This window comes from Macaca nemestrina, chromosome X (assembly GCF_043159975.1).
Source record: "Macaca nemestrina isolate mMacNem1 chromosome X, mMacNem.hap1, whole genome shotgun sequence".
Taxonomy (NCBI): domain Eukaryota; kingdom Metazoa; phylum Chordata; class Mammalia; order Primates; family Cercopithecidae; genus Macaca; species Macaca nemestrina.
The window spans coordinates 158,528,101-158,552,717 of NC_092145.1; the positions used below are offsets into that span (position 1 = coordinate 158,528,101).

Consider the following 24,617-nt stretch of genomic DNA (forward strand, 5'->3'; position numbering starts at 1 on the left):
AAGGAGAGGGGGTGTGGGAAGAATAGGTGGTGGGGGAGGGAGAAGGAGAGGGGATGGGGAGGGGATGGGGGAGGGGGAGGGAGCATCAATTGCATACCTGGGGAAGTTTAAATCAGCTAGCTTAAATGATGTGCGGAGATGAGCTTGGAAAAATAAAAACCTTAATGCGTATGATGCTCACTGTTGACCCCACCTGAATTTTAATTAATTATTTTCAGACAGGATCCTGTTCTGTCAGCCCAGGCTGCAGTGCAGTAATGTAATCATGGCTCACTGCAACCTCAAACTCCTGGCCTCAGGCAATCCTCCTGACTCAGCCTCACGAGTCGCTGGTGCTACAGGCACGCACCACCATGCCAAACTCTATTTATTTATTTATTTATTTATTCATTCATTTATTTATTTATTTTTGAGACAGAGTCTTGCTCTGTCACCCAGGGTGGAATGCAGCGACACAATCTTGGCTCACAGCATCCTCTGCCTCCCGGGTTCCAGCGACTCCCATGCCCCAGCCTCCCGAGTAGCTGGGATTACAGGTGCCCACCACCACGCCCGGCTAATTTTTGTATTTTTAGTAGAGATGGGGTTTCGCTTTGTTGGCCAGGCTGGTCTCACACTCCTGACCTCAGGTGATCTGCCCGCCTCAGCCTCCCAAAGTGCTGGGATTACAAGTGTGAGCCACTGTGCCTGGGCACCCTTTGCTTTTGATGAAAGACTGTTATATGACGTCTGCTTTTATAAACATCATACTGTAGGTCTGGTTTTAGATATGCAGGATCATATTCACTTAAGACTTTCCAGGCCGGGCACAATGGCCCACACCTGTAATCCCAGCACTTTGGGAGGCCGAGGCAGGTGGATCACGAGGTCAGGAGATTGAGACCATGCTGGCCAACATGGTGAAACCCTGTCTCTACTAAAAATATAAAAAGTAGCTGGGCATGATGGTGCGCGCCTGTAATCCCAGCTACTTTAGTAGAAACCCTGTCTCTACTAAAAATATAAAAAGTAGCCGGGCATGATGGTGCGCGCCTGTAATCCCAGCTACTTTAGTAGAAACCCTGTCTCTACTAAAAATATAAAAAGTAGCCGGGCATGATGGTGCGCGCCTGTAATCCCAGCTACTTTAGTAGAAACCCTGTCTCTACTAAAAATATAAAAAGTAGCCGGGCATGATGGTGCGCGCCTGTAATCCCAGCTACTTTAGTAGAAACCCTGTCTCTACTAAAAATATAAAAAGTAGCCGGGCATGATGGTGCGCGCCTGTAATCCCAGCTACTTTAGTAGAAACCCTGTCTCTACTAAAAATATAAAAAGTAGCCGGGCATGATGGTGCGCGCCTGTAATCCCAGCTACTTTAGTAGAAACCCTGTCTCTACTAAAAATATAAAAAGTAGCCGGGCATGATGGTGCGCGCCTGTAATCCCAGCTACTTTAGTAGAAACCCTGTCTCTACTAAAAATATAAAAAGTAGCTGGGCATGATGGTGCGCGCCTGTAGTCCCAGCTACTTTAGTAGAAACCCTGTCTCTACTAAAAATATAAAAAGTAGCCGGGCATGATGGTGCGCGCCTGTAGTCCCAGCTACTTTAGTAGAAACCCTGTCTCTACTAAAAATATAAAAAGTAGCCGGGCATGATGGTGCGCGCCTGTAATCCCAGCTACTTTAGTAGAAACCCTGTCTCTACTAAAAATATAAAAAGTAGCTGGGCATGATGGTGCGCGCCTGTAATCCCAGCTACTTTAGTAGAAACCCTGTCTCTACTAAAAATATAAAAAGTAGCTGGGCATGATGGTGCGCGCCTGTAATCCCAGCTACTTTAGTAGAAACCCTGTCTCTACTAAAAATATAAAAAGTAGCTGGGCATGATGGTGCGCGCCTGTAATCCCAGCTACTTGGGAGGTTGAGGCAGGAGCATCTCTTGAGCCAGGGAGGCGGAGGTTGCAGTGAGCCGAGATCACGCCACTGCACTGCAGCCTGGGCGACAGAGTGAGACTCTGTCTCAAAAAAAAAAGACTTTCCAAACCCAATGCCCATTATTGACTGACTTCTTCCTTTCTGCCATTCTTTCTCCTTCTTTCCCTTGTTGTCATTTATGGAAAGATGGTCATGGATCATAAACAATGCTTAGGGCTGGAGATTTCAACATGAATTCGTCTCAGTTCTTCCTTATCTTGGAGGAGCTCTGTCCAGGACAGAGATTTTTCTGGGCCTTGAACACCTTTGCAGAAGCCAAAAAGGCTCAAGCGTAAGAGCATGAGTCTGATCTGGTGACCAGGGGCTCAGCACGGAGCCTTTCCGGGCCTTGAACCTCTGGATGTCTGTTGATGCCTCATTGTACAGGCTAAAAATCATCATATTACGAATCAATGAAGTTGACATGCATGTAAAAGGTATAAGGAAAAACTGAGCTCTCCACATCATCGTATGCACAAAATCTATCCGATAGAAACTGTGATATCCTCATGCAGCTATTGCTCTGGTTCTGAGCCTCGTGTGTTTCAATAGCTGCTCTCGATGGCCATCCACTTGGCTTTGAGTTGGCTCTATCCAAAAATCTCCGTGGCAGTTTCTGCTGGTGCAAATGCACGGCTGCTGCCCACACCTCTGTGTTTTCTCATCTTCATTTGCAAAAGAAGAAAATGCCAACCTTGCTGACGCTAACCTCCTGAATTTCATGCGGGAATCCCCAGGAGTCCTTGACTCAGAGGGGGAAACCCCACGTTCAGCCCATCTGGCCTTCTGTTTGTTCTCCCTGGAGATGCGTGGTTCATGTCAGCGCACATGGCTCCTTGCTCTGTCCTTCACTTAAGTTTGAGCCTTTTTGGCTTTTGCAAAACATGAGTGCACAACTTAAAATTTTTCTGTGTCATGGCTCTTCTCAACTTTCACATTTTTGAGACAGGGTCTCACTCCGTCACCCAGGCTGCAGTGCAATGGCATGATCTCAGCGCACTACAACCTCTGCCTCCTGGGCTCAAGCGATCCTCCCACCTCAGCCTCCCAAGTAGCTGGGACCACAGGTGTGCACCACCAGGCCTGGCTAATTTTTTGTAGTTTTAGTAGAGACGGAGTCTCACCAGGTTGCTCGGACTTGTCTCGAACACCTGAGCTGAAGCAATCTGCCTGCTTGGGCCTCCCAAAGTGCTGGGATTACAGGTGTGAGCCACTGTGCCCGGACACTTTTAAAATAATTTTGTACAGGCAGTTCCCTTCCTCATACAACCATCTTTCTCTCATGGGCTTCAGGGTTTGTAAAATAGTGTACAGACGTGTGTACTGTTTCACATGATGAAGCTTAGTTTTATTAGATAATGATAACATCTTGTTTGGCTATATCATAATGAGGTAATTGAGTAGAAGGTAATGAAATCTTGTTGGATTAATGATTTGTTGGGCTTTGGGAGCAGGTGAGCACTTTTTGGTCTATTTCAGTCTCTTTCTTTCCATCAAGCCGTTCTTTTACTCAAAGTTGTATCTAACTCCCACTTGAGCATTTTTTCACCCATTCTTTTTTTTTTTTCCTTCGAGATGGAGTCTCGCTCTGTTGCCCAGGCTGGAGTTCAGTGGCACAATCTCAGCTCCCTTCAACCTCAACCTCCCGGGTTCAAGCGATTCTCTTGCCTCAGCCTCCCAAGTAGCTGGGACTACAGGAGTGCGCCACCACACCCAGCTAATTTTTGTATTTTTAGTAGAGATGGAGTTTCACCATGATGGCCAAGATGGTCTCAATCTCTTGACCTCGTGATCCGCCCGCCTCAGCCTCCTAAAGTGCTGGGATTACAGGCGTGAGCCACTGTACCTGGCCCCATTCTCTTTATTTTATTTTATTATTTTATTTTTATTATTATGTTTTTGATATGGAGTTTCACTCTTATTGCCCAGGCTGGAGTGCAGTGGCACGATCTCAGCTTACCGCAACCTCCCGGGTTGAAGCCATTCTCCTACCTCAGCCTCCTAAGTAACTGGGACTACAGGTGTGTGCCACCACGGCAAGCTAATTTTTGTATTTTTAGTAGAGAGGGGGTTTCACCATATTGGTCAGGATGGTCTTGATTTCTTGACCTCATAATTTGCCTGCCTCGGCCTCCCAAAGTGCTGGGATTACAGGCATGAGCCACTGCACCCGGCCCCATTCTCATAATAGACTGGGAGAAGTTAAAAGTTTATGACAATTTCTTGAAATTGTCAAGTTCATCCATGTCCATAACTCTCCTGTCTTGGTGTGTTTGGGCTGCTGTAACACAATACTGCAGACCGAGTGGCTTGCAAACCAGAGAAACTTATTGTCCTATAGTTCTCAAGGCTGGAAGTCCTAAGACCAGGGGGTCAGCATGGTCAGATTCTGGTGTAGTCTGTCTTCTAGGTTGTGGATGGCCACTTTCTCCTGTGTCCTCACGTGGCGGAAACTGGATGGGGTCTCTTTTATAAGGGTACTAATTCCATTCATGGTGCTCCACTCTCATGACCTAATCATCCCACAAGGCTCTGCCTCCCAACAGAGTCACCAGGGATGTTAGAGTTTCAACGTAGGAACTTCGGACGGATACAAACATTCAGTTTATTGCACCCCCTCTAGATGCAAAAGGATTGGGTTTAGATGAGGAGACCCTGTGAGAGAGGGTGCCCATCTGAGAGAATATTTCTAGAAGTTCTTATGAACTTGAGCACTTTCATGATCTGTTTACATCTCCCTGGGACCTGAGGAAATCAGAGACAAGACGTAGGACAGGAGGGGTTCTGAGATTTAGCGTGGAGACTGTGAGATGGTGATGGATTCCAACCCTTGGTTTTGACCATCCATGCTAGGTGGATATCTGCTCTGTCATTAACGACATGACAAACTTTGCAGGACTTTCCGTGTCTCAGACTTCTGCCAATATTTGAGATGACTGGGTCAAAATGATGCTGATTTTTCGAACAGGGAGAGCAATAGGTATTCTCTGAAGGTTGGCTGGATGTGGGCCTAGTGGCTTCAATGATGGTGGAGTAGGGTGAAGAGAGACCCTCAAGATTGAACAAAGATGGGAGGACTTACATCCAATACTGGTTATATTTGACCTTGTGTCTCCTCCAGTGCAATGATCTTTTCGTCTTCTTAATTCTTAATTAAGCTAGGCAATGTTTAATTATTAGTTTAATTCTTCATTAAACTAGGAAGGGAAGAAAACACCCCATTTCTTTGTGCTTTTTTGCCTCATCGTGGTGGTTGAGGTCATGAGGAGGTCTAGTTGGGCAGGTCATGAGGAAGTCTATTGTATGAGGTTGTGATGATGTCTCATTGAGTTACATCATGATGAGGTGCAGTTTGGTTCGGTCATGACGAGATCTAGTTGGGCAGGTCATGAGGAAGTCTAGTTGTATGAGGTTGTGATGATGTCTGGTTGAGTTAGATCATGATGAGGTACAGTTTGGTTTGGTCATGACGAGATCTAGTTGGGCAGGTCATGATGAAGTCTAGTTGTATGAGGTTGTGATGATGTCTGGTTGAGTTACATCATGATGAGGTGCAGTTTGGTTTGGTCATGGTGAGGTCTAGTTGGGCAGGTCATGATGAAGTCTAGTTGTATGAGGTTGTGATGATGTCTGGTTGAGTTAGATCATGGTGAGGTACAGTTTGGTTTGGTCATGACGAGATCTAGTTGGGCAGGTCATGATGAAGTCTAGTTGTATTAGATCATGATAATGTCTCCTTTGGTTATGTCATGATGAAGTAGTTGAATAGGATGTAATGAAGTCTTGTTTGATTAGATCATGATGACTGGTTGAGTTAGGTCATTATGAGGAATGGTTTGATTAGGTCTTAATGAAGTCTAATTCCATAAGAGCATGATGAGATATAATTGGATTAGACATGATGATGTGTGACTTATTTAGGTCATGATGAAATCTAGTTGGGCTAAGTCACTCTGAGATCTAATTGGGTAGGTCGTGATGAGGTCTAGTTGAGTTAGGTCCTGACGACATGTAGTTGGATTAGGTCACATTGAGGTCTAGTTGTCACATTGATGAAATCTTGTTGGATTAGATTAGGATGACTGGTTGAGTTAGATCATTATGAGGTGTGATTTAATTAGGTCTTAATGAAGTCTACTTCAGTAATAGCATGATGAGATCTAGCTGGATCAGATCATGATGATGTGTGGTTTGGCTAGGTCATGATGAAGTCTAGTTGGGTTAAGAACCAATGAGTTCTAGTTGGGTTAGGTCACATTGATGTCTAGTTGGGTAAGTCATGATGAGGTCTAATTGGGTTAGAGCATGATGAGATCTAGTTGGGAAGGTCATGATGAGGCCTAATGGATAGATCATGATGAGGTCTAGTTGGGTTAGGTCATGATGAGGTCTAGTTGGGTTATGTCATCATGAGGTAGTTGAATACAACACAATAAAGTCTTGTTGGATTAGATCATGATGACAGGTTGAGTTAGATCATGATGATATGTGGTTTGGTTAGGTCACAGTGAGGTCTAGTTGACTGAGGACTTTGTAGGAACAAAGCAATGAAGACATGTGAGCAAGCTTCTGGTGCATGTGCATGGGAGTCTCAAGTGTTACCACTTCATTTAGATGATGTTTACTGAGCATCAGGAGCAGTGTATGTCAGCACCAATGTGCCTTTTTTCTGGAGATAAACAGAAAGTAAACACCACATCTGCACCCTACCTGTCTCCTTTCCCACAGAGCTCCTGATGTCAGTGTTTAATTTTCACTGTGAGTTACAGTTTTGACCCTTCAAGTCAATCCAATCAATTATTCAGTCTTATCTCCCCTGTGTGACTTTGAGGATAATTGGATTTATTCTGAGAGAGGCATTTTTTCATTTTGTAAGACAGTTTGATTCAAAGTCAATTAATGAAAAAAATCATTGAACACAATGAATTTTATATTAAATACAAAATAAGAGATGAGCATATTTAACTTCAAATTTTTAATTAAAAATTTATTAATATTTAAAGAATAATCAACTACTTGTAAAATAATTCAGATTATAACCTGGGTCCAACTGAAGCACATTAATATGATGAGGCACATATATCAGTTGTTCAAATTCCCATCTCTCCACAAGATCTTAGTTTCATTGTTTCAAAATATTGTTTTGGTGGGGGATCATTTTTTTTCATAATGCTTAATGGAATGTCATCTAAGATGTAGGTGGGGTTGGTAAACTTTTTCTGTAAAGAGACCGGTAATAAATGTGTTCATATGTTTCTCTCATAACTATGAGCTCTGCCCTAGGAGTGAGTAACCACCCATAGGTAATATTTAAAACAACAGGAAAGTCTGTGTTCCAGTAAAACTTTTTTGTACAATATCTAGCTGCAGACCAGGTTTAGCCACAGATTGGTGACTCTGGTTTGGGCTCAAAATCTTTTTGTTTCTGTTTTGAAATTATACTGCTTTTTTCCAAGATAAGAAATCTCTTGTACAGTCCTCAGGAAGGGTAGATAGTGATGAGGTCTAATTATGTTATAATGAAGTTTAGTTGGGTTATGATGAAGTCTAGTTGGGTTGGTCCTGATGAGATCTAGTCGCATTAGGTCCTGATGAGATCTAGTTGGGTAAGGTTCTGATGAGGTCCAGTTGGTTGGTCATGATGAGATCTAGTTAGGCTATAATGAGGTCCAGTTGGGTTGGTCACGAGGAGATCTAATTGTATTAGGTCATGATGAGATCTAGTTGGGTTAGGTTATGATGAGGTCTAGTTGGGTTGGTCATGATGAGATCTGGTTGGGTTAGGTTATGATGAGATCTAGTTGGTTGGTCATGATGAGATCTAGTTAGGTTATGATGAGGTCTAGTTGGGTTGGTCGTGATGAGATCTAGTTGTATTTGGTCATGATGAGGTCTAGTTGGGTGAGATTATGCTGAGGTTTATTTAGTTGGGTTAGGTCATGATGAGGTCTAGTTGGGTTAGGGTATGAGGAGATTTAATTGAGTTAGGTTATGATGAGGTATAGTTGGGCTGGTCTTTATGAAATCTATTGTATTAGGTCATGATGAGATCTAATTGAATTATGTTACGATGATATCTAGTTGGTTGGTCATGATGAGATCTAGTTGTATTAGGTCATGATGTGATGTAGCTGGGGTAGGTTATGATGAGGTCTAGTTGGGTTTGTCATGATGAGAACTAGTTGTACTAGGTCATGATGAGTAGTAGTTGGTTTAGGTTATGATGAGATCTAGTTGGTTGGTCATGTTGAGATCTAGTTAGGTTATGATGAGGTCTAGTTGGGTTTGTCATGATGAGAACTAGTTGTACTAGGTCATGATGAGTAGTAGTTGGTTTAGGTTATGATGAGATCTAGTTGGTTGGTCATGTTGAGATCTAGTTAGGTTATGATGAGGTCTAGATGGGTTGGTCATAATGAAATCTAGTTGTATTAGGTCATGATGAGATCCAGTTGTGGTAGGATATGGTGCGGTCTAGTGCATTGGTCATGATGAAATCTAGTTGTATTAGGTTATGATGAGATCTAGTTGGATTAAGTTATAATGGGATCTGTTTGGTTGGTCATGATGTGCTCTAGTTAGGTCATGATGAGTTCTAGTTGGGTAGGTCATGATAAGATCTAGTTGTCTCATGTCATGATGAGGTCTAGTTGGGTTAGGTTATGATGAAGTCCAATTTGGTTCGGTCATGATGAGGTCTAGTGGGATTGGTCATTATGAGAATTAGTTGTATTAGGTCATAATGAAGTCTAGTTGGGCTAGGCTATGATGCGATCTGGTAGGTTGTTCATGATGAGATCTACTTGTATTAGGTCATGATGAGATCTAGGCGGGTTAGGTTATGATGAGATCTAGTTCATTGTCATAATGAGATGTAGCTTGTTTATGATGAGGTCTAGTTGTGTTGCTCATGGTGGGATCTAGTTGTATTAGGTCATGATAAGATCTAGTTGGGTTAGGTTATGATGAGGTCTAGTTGGGTTGGTCATGATGTAATCTTGTTGGATTATATTATGATAAGATCTAGTTCGTTGGTCATGATGAGATATAATTAGGTCATGACAAGGTCTAGTTGGGTTGGTCTTGATGAGATCTAGTTGTATTAGGTCATGATGAGGTCTAGTTTGGTTAGGTTATGATGAAGTCTAGTTTGGTTAGGTCATGATAGATTCTACTTGGGTTAGGGTATGAGGAGGTTTACTTGGATTAGGTTGTGATGAGGTCTATTTGGGTTGGTCATGATGAGATTTTGTTAGGTCATGATGAGGACTAGTTTTGTTGGCCTTGATGAGATGTAGTTGTATTAGGTCATAATGAAGTCTTGTGGGGTTAGGTTATGATGTAGTTAAGCTGGGTTCAGTTATGACGAAGTATAGTTGGGTTGGTCATTATGAGAGTTAGTTAGGTCATGAGGAGGTAGTTGGGTTGGTCATGATGAAATCTAGTCACAGTCAGTCATGATTAGATCTTGTTGGGCTGGTTTATAATGAGATTTAGCTGTGTCAGGTCATGATGAGGTCTAGTTGGGTTGGTAATGATGTGATCTCGTTGTATTAGGTCATGATGAGGTCTAGTTTGGTTAAGTTATGAGGTCTAGTGTGGTTGGTCATGATGAGATTCAGTTAAGTTTTGATGAGGTCTATTTGGTATAGTCATAAAGATATATATTTGTATTAGGTCATGTTGAGGTCTATTTGGGCTAGGTTATAATGAGATTTAGTTGGCTTAGGTCATGATGAGGTCTAGTTGGGTTAAGGTATAATCAGATCTATTTGGGTTAGGGTATGATGAGGTGTATTTTGGCCGGTCCTAATGAGATTTAGTTGGGTTAGAGTATGATGAGGTGCGGTTGTGTTGGTCATCATGAAATCTAGTTTTGTAGGTCACAGGAAGTCTAGCTGGGTTAGGTTATCTAAATTGCAACTGTCTTTTAAAAGTGACTTTGTGCCACATATACTTTGTGTTGTCCATGAATAGTACATGTGACACATGTAAAATATTTAAACTTGTATTTCATTATCTATTTACTTATTTTAATTGACAAAAACAAGTGACATATTTTTATGGTGTACAAAGTGTGATTTCGATATATGTTTCCATCTGGAATGGCCAATTCAAGCTAATTCGCATATCCATTACCTTACGTGTTTCTTTTTGTGTGTTTTTGGAAACACGTAAAATCTACTCTCTTTGCAATTTTCAAATATGAATTATAGTCACTGTGACTAATTATAGTCAAGTTCAAGACTATAAGTCACTAATTTAGTCACCTTTAGTACAATAGATCTCTTGAACTTATACCTTCCGTCAAACTGACCTTTGGTGTCATTTGACCAAAATGTCACCAACCCACCCCCCAGCACCTGGTAATCACCATAATACTTTTTCTTTTCTTTCTTTCTTTTTTTTGAGATGGAGTCTCACTCTGTCGCCAGGCTGGAGTGCAGTCACATGATCTCGGCTCACTGCAACCTCTGCCTCTCAGGTTCAAGCAATTCTCCTGCCTCAGCCTCCCGAGTAGCTGGGACTACAGGTGCACACCACCACACTTGGCTAATTTTTGCACTTTTAGTGGAGACGGGGTTTTACCACGTTGGCCAGGATGGTCTCGATCTCTTGACCTCGTGATCCACCCGCCTTGGCCTCCCAAAGTGCTGGGATTACAGCCGTGAGCCACTGTGCCCGGCCAGTAATCACCATAATACTTTTTCTTGTGAGTTCGACTTCTGGAGCCTCTACATATGGGTGAGATCATGTGGGATTTGGCTTTCTGCAGCTTATTTTACTTAATGTGATGTACTCCTGGTTGATCCATATTGTATCACAGGACAGGTTCCCCTTCTTAAAAGGCTGAATGGTATTCCATGGTGTAGAATCCCACGTTTTCTTTGTCCACATATCCTTAGGTGGACACTTAGGTTGGTTTCATAGCTTGGCTCTTGTGAGTCAGGCTGCAGTGAACATGGGACTGTAGATATCACCATAAGGTGCTCATTTCATTTCCTTTGGATCTATACGGAGGAGTGAGATTGCTAGATCATATGGTAGGTTTATTTATTTATTTATTTATTTATTTATTTGAGATGCAGTTTCGCTCTTGTTGCCCAGGCTGGAGTGCCATTTCGTGACCTCTGCTCACCACAACATCCGCCTCCCAGGTTCAGGCAATTCTCCTGCCTCAGCCTCCTGAATAGCTGGGATGACAGGCACATACCACCCAGCCCAGCTAATTTGTATTTTTAGTAGACACGGGGTTTCACCATATTGGTCAGGCTGATCTCAACCTCCCAACCTCAGGTTATCCACCTGCCTTGGCCTCCCAAAGTGCTGGAATTACAGGTGTGAGCCACCGCACCCATCTGCAATGAATACGGGAGTCTAGATGTCTCTGCAAAGTGCTAATTTCGTTTCCTTTGGATCTATACGGAGGAGTGAGGTTGCTAGATCCTATGGTAGGTGTATTGATCATTTTTTGAGGAACTCTCAAAAAAAAAAAAAAAATAAGGCCACCCCTTTAGACACACCTTAAAATCCAACCTCTCTGGTCGAAGATACTTAAAAAAAATGACGACGACATCCAACTGTAGTCTCCTGTCCAATGCACATTCACTTCCTAAGACATGAAAGAAACCACGCCGGGTGTGGTGGCTCATGCCTGTCATCCCAGCACTGTGGGAGGCCAAGGCGAATGGGTCACCTGAGGTCAGGAGTTCAAGACCAGCCTGGCCAACAGAGTGAAACCCCATCTCCACTGTTTTCCGTAATGACGGTACCAATTTCCATTGCACATAGAACATGTAATGCCTTCCCTCCCCAGACCCCTAAATACGAGGGATGGAGCAGAAGGCAGATGCACTGTGTTGGGGACTTATGTGTGGTATTTCTCTGCACATGCAGCAGTTGCTCAGTAAATGCAGGAATGACTCCAGCAAATGTCCCACATCCAGTTCCTTAAAGAAGCTCCCTCCAGATCTGAGGAGACAATTGCTGAAGGTGACGCTGGCCGAAGAAGATATCGCACATGCCACCCCACCTTCTCCATTCCTCCAATGTGCTGCCTCTGTCCTATGCCAGTGTTGACTGTGCCGCCATGGAAAATGCCCTGCCCATGAAGGTGGTCTTCCCAAATAATCGCTTCGCCTGGCTTTTTTTGATGCTCCCAGCTTTTTTCTGGCCACGTTGGTCTTTCATGGGAAGGTGGAGGCTTCCTTCTTACTTCGTCCCACCTTCCAGCATGTTTCCCTTTGATTTTCCTTTTTTTTTCTTTTTCAGATGGAGTCTAGCTCTGTTGCCCAGGCTGGAGTGCAGTGGCACGATCTCGTCTCACTGCAACCTCCGCCTCCTGGGTTCAAGCGATTCTTCTGCCTCAGCCTCCAGAGTACCTGGGATTATAGGCGCCTGCCACCATGTCTGGCTTTTTGTTTGTTTGTTTGTTTGTTTTGAGACAGAGTTGGGCTCTGTCACCAGAGTTGGGCTGGAGTGCAGTGGCCTGATCTCAGTTCACGGCAACCTCTGCTTCCCGGGTCCTGGTTCAAGTGATTCTCCTGCCTCAGCCTCCCTAGTAGCTGGGATTACAGGCATGCACCACCATGCCCAGCTAATTTTTATATTTTTAGTAGAGACCGGGTTTCACTATGTTGGCCAGGCTGGTCTTCTTTTTTTTTTTTTTTTTTGAGACGGAGTCTCGCTGTGTCGCCCAGGCTGGAGTGCAGTGGCCGGATCTCAGCTCACTGCAAGCTCTGCCTCCCGGGTTTTTACGCCATTCTCCTGCCTCAGCCTCCCGAGTAGCCGGGACTACAGGCGCCCGCCACCTCGCCCGGCTAGTTTTTTGTATTTTTTAGTAGAGACGGGGTTTCACCGTGTTAGCCAGGATGGTCTCGAACTCCTGACCTTGTGATCCGCCCGTCTCGGCCTCCCAAAGTGCTGGGATTACAGGCTTGAGCCACCGTGCCCAGCCCAGGCTGGTCTTCAACTCCTGACCTCGTGATCTGCTCGCCTCAGCTTCCCAAATCCCAAAGTGCTGGGACTGCAGGTGTGAGCCACCGTGCCTGGCCGCACCCTTTGATCTTGCGATGACTGATACAGCAGAGCTGCCCAGCAGTGGATGACTACTTAGATTTTAAAAGTTCATGAGATTTCATAAATCAGCTCATGAATGTACAAGGCCCCAGTGTAAAGGTTACCTTGACTTTGAATTTTTTTATCCTTTCTTGTTTTGTTTTGTGTTGGATGCATAAGACATTTATAGATGGAATATAGCTTTCAGGCTATTTCTTCCTCTCCCTCCCCTCGAAACCCACCTCCCTGAAATGCCTGCTGCCTCCTCAGCGCCAAAAGACTCCGAAAGCAAATATATGACGACAGTATATCATGTTCTATTTCTTTAAGGAAGTCAAAGGTGCAAATTACCTTGGCAGCTTCAGTCTTCTGATGTTTGAAACTTTGAATTCCTTCAAGGGAGTGCCAATTTAGATATTCCTTTTACTCTGCCCCGAAGGATGGGCTTCACGCTATTGATCTTAGCCGTCTCCCGCTGGAGCCAAACACATTTCCAACTTCAATTGTTTCACTGCCTCTCCTCTCTTAAATATTTTTTAACTCCTTGCTGAAAACACTTCTCATTGTTTTTTGAAAAGTGCATTCTGGTAGTTAATTTGGGAGCCCGTGGCCTTAATCCAGAGAAAGAATACCGAATACAATGGTAGGATATCAAACCGCATGGTGTCTTACTTGTGTTGGAGTGTGTAAATTCAACACACTATGTTGACTCAGCATGCAGGAATGCCAGAGAGAGCGATTGTTTGGTCATGTATTTTCACGCAGAGCCGGGGATGGTGCTGTACTTCGGAATACCTCACTGGCTCGGGCTGGGTGCAGGTAGGATGGAGATAGACTGGCCCCACCCCCTTGGTACCTGCTCCTTGCAGGTCAGCTGTTTGAAGCTGGTGTCCTGATCCTCCCTTCCAGCTCTCCTGGCACCCAGGAGGTTCTTGTTGAAGCCTGTGCACTTCACCTGCTAGATCTCATCTCCCTTCTCTCAACACTTTTTCCATGACCCTCTCTGAAAGGGAGTTTTGGGCTTGGCTCACCTTGGAAAGCAGTTAACGCCACACGTTGCCAACAGGTTAATGAAGGATGAGGCTGAAGGAGGAAGAATTTGCCAAGCTCCATTCCCCTCAAGAGCTGCCCCTTCAGAAACACCTTAAAATGCAACCTCCCTGGTCAAAGACATTTGAAAAAATGAGTATGAAAAGATCAGACTATAGTCTCCTGTTTAACACACGTTCACTTCCTAAGACATTAAAGAAACCAGGCCGGGTGTGGTGGCTCATGCCTGTCATCCCAGCACTGTGGAGGCCCAGGCGGGTGGATCACCTGAGGTCAGAAGTTCAAGACCAGCCTGGCCAACATGGTGAAACCCCGTCTGTACTAAAAATACAAAAATTAGCCAGCCATGGTGGCAGGTGCCTGTAATCTCATCTACTCGGGAGGCTGAGGCAGGAGAATTGCTTGAATCGGGGAGGTGGAGGTTGTGGTGAGCTGAGATCGCGCCACTGCACTCCAGCCTGGGCAACAGAGCAAGACTTTGTCTCCAAAAAAAAAAAATAATAATACTAATAATAAACACCTAATTAATGTTCTTTCACCCCAGATTTCCTCGTCTTTATTTTAGCTGTAACATGCCTTGTAGGCAAAACACCTCTTTCCATCCTTCTAAAGGCATATTCCTGAAACCTCACTTGAAGAGTTTTACAGAGCTGCAGAGACAGGAATAAGTAATCCTGAGCATGCAGCCAACTCACACGGGAACAGAAAACCAAACACCGCATCTTCTCCCTCATCAGTGGGAGCTGAAGAATGAGAACACATGGACACAGGGAGGGGAACATCACACACTGGGGCCTGTCAGGGGTTTGGAGGGCTAGGGCAGGGATAGCATTAGGAGAAACACCTAATCTAGATGACGGGTTGATGGGTGCAGCAAACCACCATGTCACGTGTATGCCTATGTAAGCAACCTGCACTTTCCGCACATGTACCCCAGAACTTCAAGTACAATTAAAAATGAGAAAAAGAAAGAAATCGTGAGCACGCAGTAGGAAGCGCGGTCTGTGATCACGTGCGTTGCGCAGTCTGTGAGTGCACACTGGGATGTTCCTAGCGTAAAAGCTCCTTTGAAAATTCCATTTCCACCCTGACATTTTAATGCACATTTTTATGCTTATGCTATTCTCCGCTCTCACGTGCAAATTACGCCAGCAGGTGCCCTGAGTCCCTGTCATTATTGAAAAGTAGAATGTGAAATGCATTCGTACTTTCTGCCGATGCAGGCTAAAGAAAATGGCTCTTAAATGCATAGCTTTAGTCTGCCAAAATGACTGTCAAGTTAAACGCTAGCAAAAAGGGAAGTCCATCAAAGGCACATTTCAAATTTGTGTTATACTTCTCTTAAAAACCTCTTTTTTTTTGCAGTTAATAGTTTCTGGATGATCATCCAAGTCACTGTATCTTTTTTCTTTTTATCCTTTTAGCTGGAAATAATGACAGCAAAGCCAAACAAGTTGTAAGCAAAATAAAAGAAGAAACCTTGAACGACAAAGGTACCGAGAGATACTCCAATGGCTTTTTTTCCCCCCCTTGGGACAGGTCGTTTGCGTGGTGCATGGCTGAGCTTCAGTCATGTGCCAAGTGGCATTTGGGAGCGATGCCTCTGCTTTTTGCAATTTCTTTTGGGGATTTCTGGCCCCATCGTAGAGCAGGAAATGGTGAAGGCAAGGCGAAGATAGCATCGCTCAGCTCCGACACCTGCTGGGAGAGGCGTGCGGATGTGCTGGTAGCTTGCACTCTTAGTCAAATGTGGGTTCCCCGGGGATCAGGAGCCATTGTCCTTTCTTGTTGACCTCCAGGGCACATGCCAGGAGGTGCCTCTGCTGGTCGGGAGTTCTTGACTTAAGCTAAATTAGGCCAGGTGTGGTGACTCACGCCTGTAATCCCAGCACTTTGGGAGGCCAAGGCAGGTGGATCACCTGAGGTCAGGAGTTCGAGACCAGCCTGGCCAACATGGTGAAGCCCCGTCTCTACTAAAAATACAAAAATTAGCCAGGCATGGTGGCGTGTGCTTGTAATCCCAACTACTCGGGAGGCTGAGGCAGGAGAATCGCTTGAACCCAGGACTGCCTGGGAGACAGAGCAACACTCTGTCTCAAAACAAAAAAGAAAGAAAAAAAGATAACTCAAACAGGAATGTGCTTGCCCTTAAGATTTTCGACCAGGTGCTAGACCAAATTCTGGTGTGCTCTTTCTGCCTGTTCACACTGAGCAAGGTGTGCACACAACTTTCTAATATCCTTCCAGATTCTCAATGCTCTGTCCTTTTATTTGATTATTTTACTTTTCATTTGTATACATGTAGGCAGCGCAAGTACAGTTTTTGTTACATGGATGAATGGCGTAGTGGTGAGGTCTGGGCTTTTAGTATAGCTAACCCCTGAATCATGTACATTGTACCTGAGAGGTAATTCTTCATCCCTTGCCCCTCTTCCACCTCCCGCCCTTCTGACTCTTCAATGTCTGTTATTCCACTGTCTGTCCATATAGACACATTATTTAGCTCCCACTTATAAGGAAGAATGCAAGAGGTCGGTCAGGGTGGTGGGAAAAATTGTAGAAAGATGTAAACCTTCTTGGAAGGCCGGAACATTTTACAAACACTTCAGAATAAGATTTGGCTGTAGGCAGCCAGATTCTCTTATCTGGTGCCTGAAAGCTTAGGTTAGATAACAAGGGGAATGTAAAGAAACTGATCTAGATAAGTTAGTTTACTTACACATCAGAACCTGGCCTTTAATCATCCACGCACAGAACTACTCTGTCCCTCTCTCCAGGTTAGGGGGACAACCATATGAATTGCCCACGAATGTGTTGACTCAAGGCCTTTGTCATTAAATCTCTACTAAATAAAGGCCCGCAGTGCCAGCTTGTCAAAGCCACGGCTGCTGATTCTTTTTTTTTGAGACGGAATCTCGCTCTATTGCCCAGGCTGGAGTGCAGTGGCGCCATCTCGGCTCACTGCAAGCTCCGCCTCCCGGGTTCATGCCATTCTCCTGCCTCAGCCTCTTCAGTAGCTGGGACTATAGGCGCCTGCCACTACGCCCGGCTAATTTTTTGTATTTTTAGTAGAAACGGGGTTTCACTGTGTTAGCCAGGATGGTCTCGATCTCCTGCCCTCATGATCCGCCCACCTTGGCCTCCCAAAGTGCTGGGATTACAGGCGTGAGACACCGCACCCGGCAGCTGCTGACTCTTTACAACACCCTGCTCCGTGTCTGGGAGCGGCCCCATCCCCTAGCCCACTCTTTCACTGCAAACCTGTGTCTGAGTGCATTTGTTCATCCGTCCTTCAGCCAAAGTATGTGCATCGGACCCAGGAAGTTGGACTCGACATAAGAACAATGGGATTTGACTTTTGGTTTCTGAGTGATTTCCCTTAGAGTAATGGCCTCCAGTTCCATCCATGTTGCTGCAGGAGACAGGGTTTCCTCCTTTCTTATGGCTGCATAGTATTCCATCGGGCATAGGTATATATTGTCTTTATCCTTTTGTGTGTTGTTGGACACCTAAATTGTTTCCATATCTTGGCTCCTGTGAGTAGTGCTGCAATGCACGTATGAATGCAGGCGTTTCTTTGATACACCGATTTCATTTGCTTTGAGTCTATGCCTAGTAGTGGGATTGCTGAATGATGTGGTGCTTTTATCTTTAATGATCTGAGGAACTTCTGTACTGTTTTTCATAGTGGCTGTACTAATTCACGTTCCCACCAATGGTGTAAGAGGGCCCCTTTTTCTCTACACCCTCCCCAACACTTGTAATCAATGATAGAAATCATCATTCTGGCGGGTGCGGTGGCTCGCACCTGTCATCCCAGCACTTTTTGGGAGGCCAAGGCGGGTGGATCACCTGAGGTCAGGAGTTGGAGACCAGCCTGGCCAACATGGTGAAACCCTATGTCAACTAAAAATACAAAAATAAGCCAGGCGTGGTGGCGGGGGCCTGTAACCCCAGCTACTCAGGAGACTGAGGCAGGAGAATCACCTGCACCCAGGAGGCGGAGGTTGCAGTGAGCTGAGATCACACCATTGCAGTCCAGCCTGGGCGACAGAGCAAGACTCTATCTCAAAGAGAAAAAAAAAAAAAAAAACATAAAAAAACAGAAACAAAACAGCCTTCTGACAATACCATGTTAGCTGGTGTGCGATGATAGCTCATGGTGATTTTGATTTGCATTTCCCTGATGGTTAGTGATGTTGAGTACCTTTTCTTTGTTTATTTTTTTGTTTGTTTGTTTTTGAGACGGAGTCTCACCCTGTCACCTAGGCTGGAGTGCAGTGGCGCGATCGCAGCTCACGGCAAACTCTGGCTCCCGGGTTCAAGCGATTCTTCTGCCTCAGCCTCCTGAGTAGCTGAGATTACAGGCGTGTGCCACCACGCCTGGCTAATTTTTGTATTTTTAATAGAGATGGGGTTTCACCATGTTGACCAGGCTGGTCTCGACCTCCTGACCTCAGGTGATACGCGTGCCTCAGCCTCCCAAAGTGCTGGGATGACAGGCGTGAGCCACCAGGCCTGGCTGAGTACCTTTTGCTAAAAGCACCTTTTCATATACCTGTTGGCCATCGAAATGCTAAGTGCTTTTCTCAGCCGTGTTTATGTGTGGTACCTTACATTTTTAAAAAAAATGCATATCCCTTCCTGGGCTGTTTGAATTGAGATGGTTTTTTGAGAATTTCTCCAAGCACAGACTGGGTGTAGTTTGATTCTTTGTTTCTTTGTTTGTTTTTTGACACAAGCTCTCAGTCTATCGCCCAGGCTGGAGTACAGTGGTGTTATTTCGGCTCACTGCAACCTCCGCCTCCCAGGCCCAAGTGATTCTCCTGCCTCAGCCTCCCCAGTAGCTGGGAATACAGGTGTGCAGCAGCACACCCAGCTAATTTCTGTAGAATCGCGGTTTCGCCTCGTTGCCCAGGTTCATCTTGAACTCCTGGTCTCAAGCGGTGCATTCACCTCGGCCTCCCCAAGTGCTGGGGTTACAGGCGTGAGCCACTGTGCCTGGCCTATTTTGATGATGATGATGAAGATGGTGATGATGATGATTGGAGACGGAGCCTCACTCTATCGTGCAGGCTGGAGTGCAGCGACGTGATCTCGGCTCACTGCAGCCTCTGCAGCCCGGGTTCAAGCGATTGTCCTGCCTCAGAGATTCTTCTGCCTCAGCCTCCCGAGTAGCTGGGATGACAGGTGCCCGCCACCACGCCCGGCTAATTTTTGTATTTTTAGTAGTGACGGGGTTTCACCATCTTGGCCAAGCTGGTCTGGAACTCCTGACCTCATGATCCACTCGCCTCAGCCTCCCGAAGTGCTGGCATGACCGGCGTGAGCCACCGCGCCCAGCCTTGATTCTTTTGAAAAGCCGCGAGAGTGAAAGGACCAGCACACAGAGCTGAGCCAGATCCCTGCCTCTGCTCATATCTCCTTTCTACCCTAAGCTTGGTGAAACACCTTGTTCCCTCTGCCAAGGACTGGGGTGTGTTGAAATTTGATAGCCAGCATGGCAGGATCCCTTTGATTTTCAGGAACACAGCTGTCGGGGCTCCCCCTGAGGCAGAGCCAAGGCCAATGTGCGATACCACAAACTGGCAGCAGCCTGGCCACATCTTTTCTCCTCATTAGGATGTGCCTTGGGACGAAAGGATTGGTTTCTGTGTAGTGGGATAATTAAGGAATTAGAGAGACCGAGGGGTTGAGGAGGAATTGCTTAATTATTTAGGTGTACCCACCCGGTCGGATGAACATTGAAAGGACTGAGTGTTTTGAACAAAGAGTTTGGATGTTTTTTAAGTATTTTGTGGGGCGGGGGGAGATCTGTGTAGGGGGAAGTATATTGTAGAAGTGAGAAACAAAGACGCTAATTTAATTGAGACATGGATCGTACTATTTTTTATTTTTTAAGGAATACTATGTTTTCTGATTTCAGACTATTTGCCTAGTGACTTTGTAGCTGTACCGCTGGCTAAGCAGTTCTTACAATGCTTGCGAAAGGGAGAGATGAGGCTTATTTAGCCACCGAAAAGCAGGCAGTTAACTCTTAAAGGACTTCAGCTCTTTCTCTTCCTCAGGGAGAAGTGGGTTTTCTCACATCCAGCTGAGTTTTTGCTTGTGTATTTTTTAATTTTCGTAAATTCCTGTTTCATCTGTGACAGTGGCTCCTATTCCCTGCCACCTTGGCCCTTCCTCATTTGCAGCAGTTTTTCAAAGAACTGGCATTTTCTAACACAGTGAATCCCAGAGTGCCTTCTCCGGACCTGTAACATCAGCATTTCCGGGGAGCAGACAAGAAATGCAAGTTCCCAGGGCCCCGCTGTGAATCGGGGCCTCTGGGGGTGGGAGTGGGGCCCTGCAATCTGCATTATTATGAGGCCGTTAAAAGATTCCCAGGTGCCTTCAAGTGGTAGATTTGCTGCCATCCTAAAGGCATTCAACCATCAATCTGCAGCCCAAGGTGAAGTTTCTGGAAACTGGCAAGTGAGGCATTCTTTCCTCATGACGTTTTGCTTTTAATCTGAACGGCTAAAAAACTATATAAAGAATAGTTTCCAAAAATTCATGTATGTGATCCGCCTAACCAAAATGACAGCAGAGAGGCAATGATTTATAATCACCGACTTAATTTTATTCGATTCTGAAAATGTTTCAGATTTAGGCAACACACATTTTGACCAATAATTTTTTTTTTTTGAGACAGAGTTTCACTCTTGTTGTCCAGGCTGGAGTGCAGTGGCACGATCTCGGCTCACAGCAACCTCCGCCTCCCAGGTTCAAGCGATTCTCCTGCCTCAGCCTCCCGAGTAGCTGGGATTACAGACACCCACCACTACACCCAGCTAATTTTTTGTATTTTTAGTAGAGATGGGGTTTCACCGTGTTAGCCAGGCTTGTCTCAAACTCTTGACCTCAGATAATCCACCCACCTCGGCCTCCCAAATTGCTGGGATTACAGGCATGAGCCACTGCGTCCAACCGCAGTAACACATCGTTGCTATTTTCTTGGAAAAGTTTGTGTAGAATATTCGATCATCCGTTCTTTAAAATGCAATGTTTTGTGGACAAGTAGCATGACTAACACATGATTTGTTCACACCATTAAAAATTTTTAGTTTATTTTTGGCATATCAATACCGATGGCCTTTAGTTCAATCTTATAGAAAAGAAGAAAAGAATTGTTTGGGCTCTCTGTGGCTGTTTCAAAGGTTTACAATCTTGTAAGAAGGTGGGAAGATGTGGTGTGCAGTGGAGATGGTTAATGGGCACAAAAATATACTTAGATAGAATGAGTAAGATCTCATATTTGATAGCACAAAAGGGTGACTCCAGTCAACAATACTTCATGGTCCATTTAAGAATAACTAAAAGTGGACAGACGTGGGGGCTCACCCCTGAATCCCAGCCCTTTGGGAGGCCGAGGCAGGTGGATCACTTGAGGTCAGGAGTTCGAGATCAGCCTGGCCGTCAGCCAAGATCGTGCCACTGCACTCTAGCCTGGGCAACAGAGCAAGACTCTGTCTCCAAAAAACAAACAAACAAAATGAATTAACGTTCTTTCACCCCGAATTTCCTAGTCTTTATTTTATCTGTAACATCCCTTGTAGGCAGGAACATGTCTTAGAACCTGGGAGGCAGAGGTTGCTGTGAGCTGAGATCATGCCACTGCACTCCAGCCTGGACTGCAGAGACTCCGTCCCCCCCAAAAAATAAAATAAAATAAAATAAAACATAACTAAAGGTGTAATTGGAATGTTTGTGACACAAACAAGTGACGAATGCTCGAGGGGGGATGGATACCTAATTTGATGTGAGTATTACACATTTCATACCTGTATCAAAATACCTTAATATGCCATAAATATATATACCTAGTATGTACCCAGGCAATTTTTTTTTTTAAGAAAAAAGTTTAAAATCTGAACAGGTTTGGACATCCATCAGTGGTGGCCCTGGCATGTCCACTGCTGGGGGACTGTCCATCCTGGGTAGAGGATGCCGAGGCCCAGCTGGGAGGGGCCATTTCGGCTGTGGCCGTTGAGCCTTTATCTCAACTGAGTCTGTCTCCAGGCTTGGTTCTTGTCCCCACAACCACCAGTTGTCCCATGAGGGACAGAGGGAGCTGATGTGCTGTTTCATTCTTGCTCTGCTGGGATACCTGCATTGGGAGACCGCGGTTGAGCCGTGTGGATTGATTTTTAAGCGAAAAGCACACGTCCTGACTCCAGGAGCACAGACTGCTGTGGAGTGCCAGGCATGCAATTATTTCGACATGCTGGGCGCCTCTCTAGCCTGCTTTCCCCTCCTGCCTTCCCTGCTCTCAATTCTCTCTCCTTAGTTCTTGAGTGAATGCTCTGGCCTGCGTACTTTGTTGTCCTTTCTGTCTTTGAAGTCGTGCTCCGCTGAGATCCCACGCTGGGCAGGGCATGGGCAGCCACGTCCCCACAGAAGGCCGGCTAATTGGGCTCTGGAATTAGAAATGCGCGATTGTGTTCAGGAATCTGGGCGAGATGGCTCGTTGCCCAAGCTAGGGATTTTCCAGGGAAACGCTTGAACTCCTTGTCATCATTTAGCCGTCGTGCCCACACCTTCGTGGCTCCTGGGTAATTACCTGCTGATGAAAGCTGTCTTACTTAGAACAAATAGTCTCGTTCACTTACCGAAACTCCTCCGAATACAAATAAATCAAACCCAGCAACTCAATGAAAGCCAACACAGAAAGGCACAGCCGTGTTCAAATGAACCCAGATGGGGAGAGAGAACCGCTGAAACAGTCTTAAAGGCGCCGAAGCAAGGTCCATTCCGCCGTGGTGCAGGCCATGGTGGGCTCCTCATCCTAAATCCCAACAGAGATCAGAGTACACACGAGCTGCGTGCTCTCTTTGGACGGTGCGCGGCGTCCTCATTTTCTATAACGATTGTGTAGCTTTAATCACAAACAGCATCTTCTGATGCATTTAGCTTCCCAGCCAGATGTGATGGCTCTCACGCCTGTCATCCCAGCACTTTGGGAGGCCGAGGCAGGAAGATAGCTCGAGGTTAGGAGTTCAGGACCAGCCTCACCAACATGGTGAAACCCCATCTCTACTAAAAATACAAAAATTAGCCAGGTGTGGTGACGGGTGCCTGTCATCCCAGCTACTCAGGAAGCTGAGGCAGGAGAATGGCTTGAACCCGGGAGACGGAGGTTTACGGTGAGCCGAGATCCTGCCACTGCACTCCAGCCTGGGCGACAGAGCGAAACTTCATCTAAAAAAAAAAAAAAAAGCTTCCCAAATATTATTCTGCCAGTACCTTGTGCTGTTTTCCTCGGAAAGAGGAACTAGCTGTTTGCTTCGTGTGCTTCTACCCAGTTATTAGGTCAAGTTTGTTTTCAGGAAAAGAAACCACGGGTCAATGCCTTCTGTGATTGATGGGTGTCAAGAAGGTCCATGGTGCATGCTGCCTTGGGAGGCACTTCTACCTTGGAAACAGATCTTTGTGAACCATTATTTTGGCCTATCCAATGACCTGTAAAATACTCGAATTGATCATGAAAACAGAAGACTGTGGAATCAGGATGAAACTTGATAACAGATAATCCACGTAATGTAGTAGCTTGAAAACACGAGGGTCAGTGAAGCGTAGGATGAGTGCCTGTCGTCAGTCAGAAAGCGCTTTGTGACCTGTTCCGCGTGCAAGAGAAGAGTGTGTTGTTTTGGAAATGGCCGCCCTCCTCATCACCTGTGCCCGCTAAAGTCTGAGCTCTGTGAGGGCAGAGATGGATTGTACCTTCTGAGTCTCTGCTCCAGTGCCTGAAACACAGTGGCTCCCAGGACAGTCTACCTCGGGGCCTGTTTTATAGGCTCACCTGTGACACATGACTGGGACGTGCGTTATTCATGATGACATACAAGACTCTCTGTGTAGGCGTCTACTGGTCTTCATCATCAAACACAGCGAGAACTCCAGGTCTGGAGGCAGACATATCTTGGGGCAAGAAGACACCTAGAATGTTTCTTCTACCTGTAGACTTTCGGATTGGATAGAAGGGTTCTTAAGGAACTTGAAAAACTTGGAAAAATGACGATGTGAGTGTTGATGGCATGGAATTTTCCCCACACCCCTGGGTATGCATTTTTAATGTGCAGAATTCTTGAGACACGATTTTACAGCATAGAGTCCTTGAGGCATAATGTCTGCAGAACTTGAAATCATAGCACTTGATGTGAGTGTGTTAACCAACGATTAATTATGTTTATCCCCAAGAGAAGTTTTAACCAGATTGTGGATGTGTATTCTGGTTCAGCATATATTAAAAATCACCTTCGTGTTTTTTCTTTTGTTTGTTTTTTTTTTTTGGAGACAAGGTCTTGCCTGTCACCCAGGTTGGAGTGCAGTGGTGTGATCATAGCTCACTGCAGCCTCAAACTCCCGGGCACTGGTGTGATCATAGGTCACCACAGCCTCAAACTCCTGGGCACAAGCTATCTTCCCACCTCAGCCTCCAGGGTAGCTGGGACTACTAGCATGCACCACTGCACATGGCTAATTTTGTTTTTTAAATTTTTTCCAGAGATGGG

The 24,617-nt window shown here is 45.3% G+C and overlaps 1 protein-coding gene across 1 annotated transcript in view; it reads left to right on the top strand.

Annotated features, from left to right (window-relative positions):
- LOC139355397 (polyprenol dehydrogenase-like) overlaps window positions 1-24,617 on the top strand; it is a 292,394-nt gene that overhangs the window by 121,074 nt on the left and 146,703 nt on the right. The window contains exon 3 of the mRNA XM_071088981.1: window positions 15,489-15,557. Coding sequence (XP_070945082.1) covers window positions 15,489-15,557 — 69 coding nt within the window. The remainder of the gene's footprint in view (window positions 1-15,488; window positions 15,558-24,617) is intronic.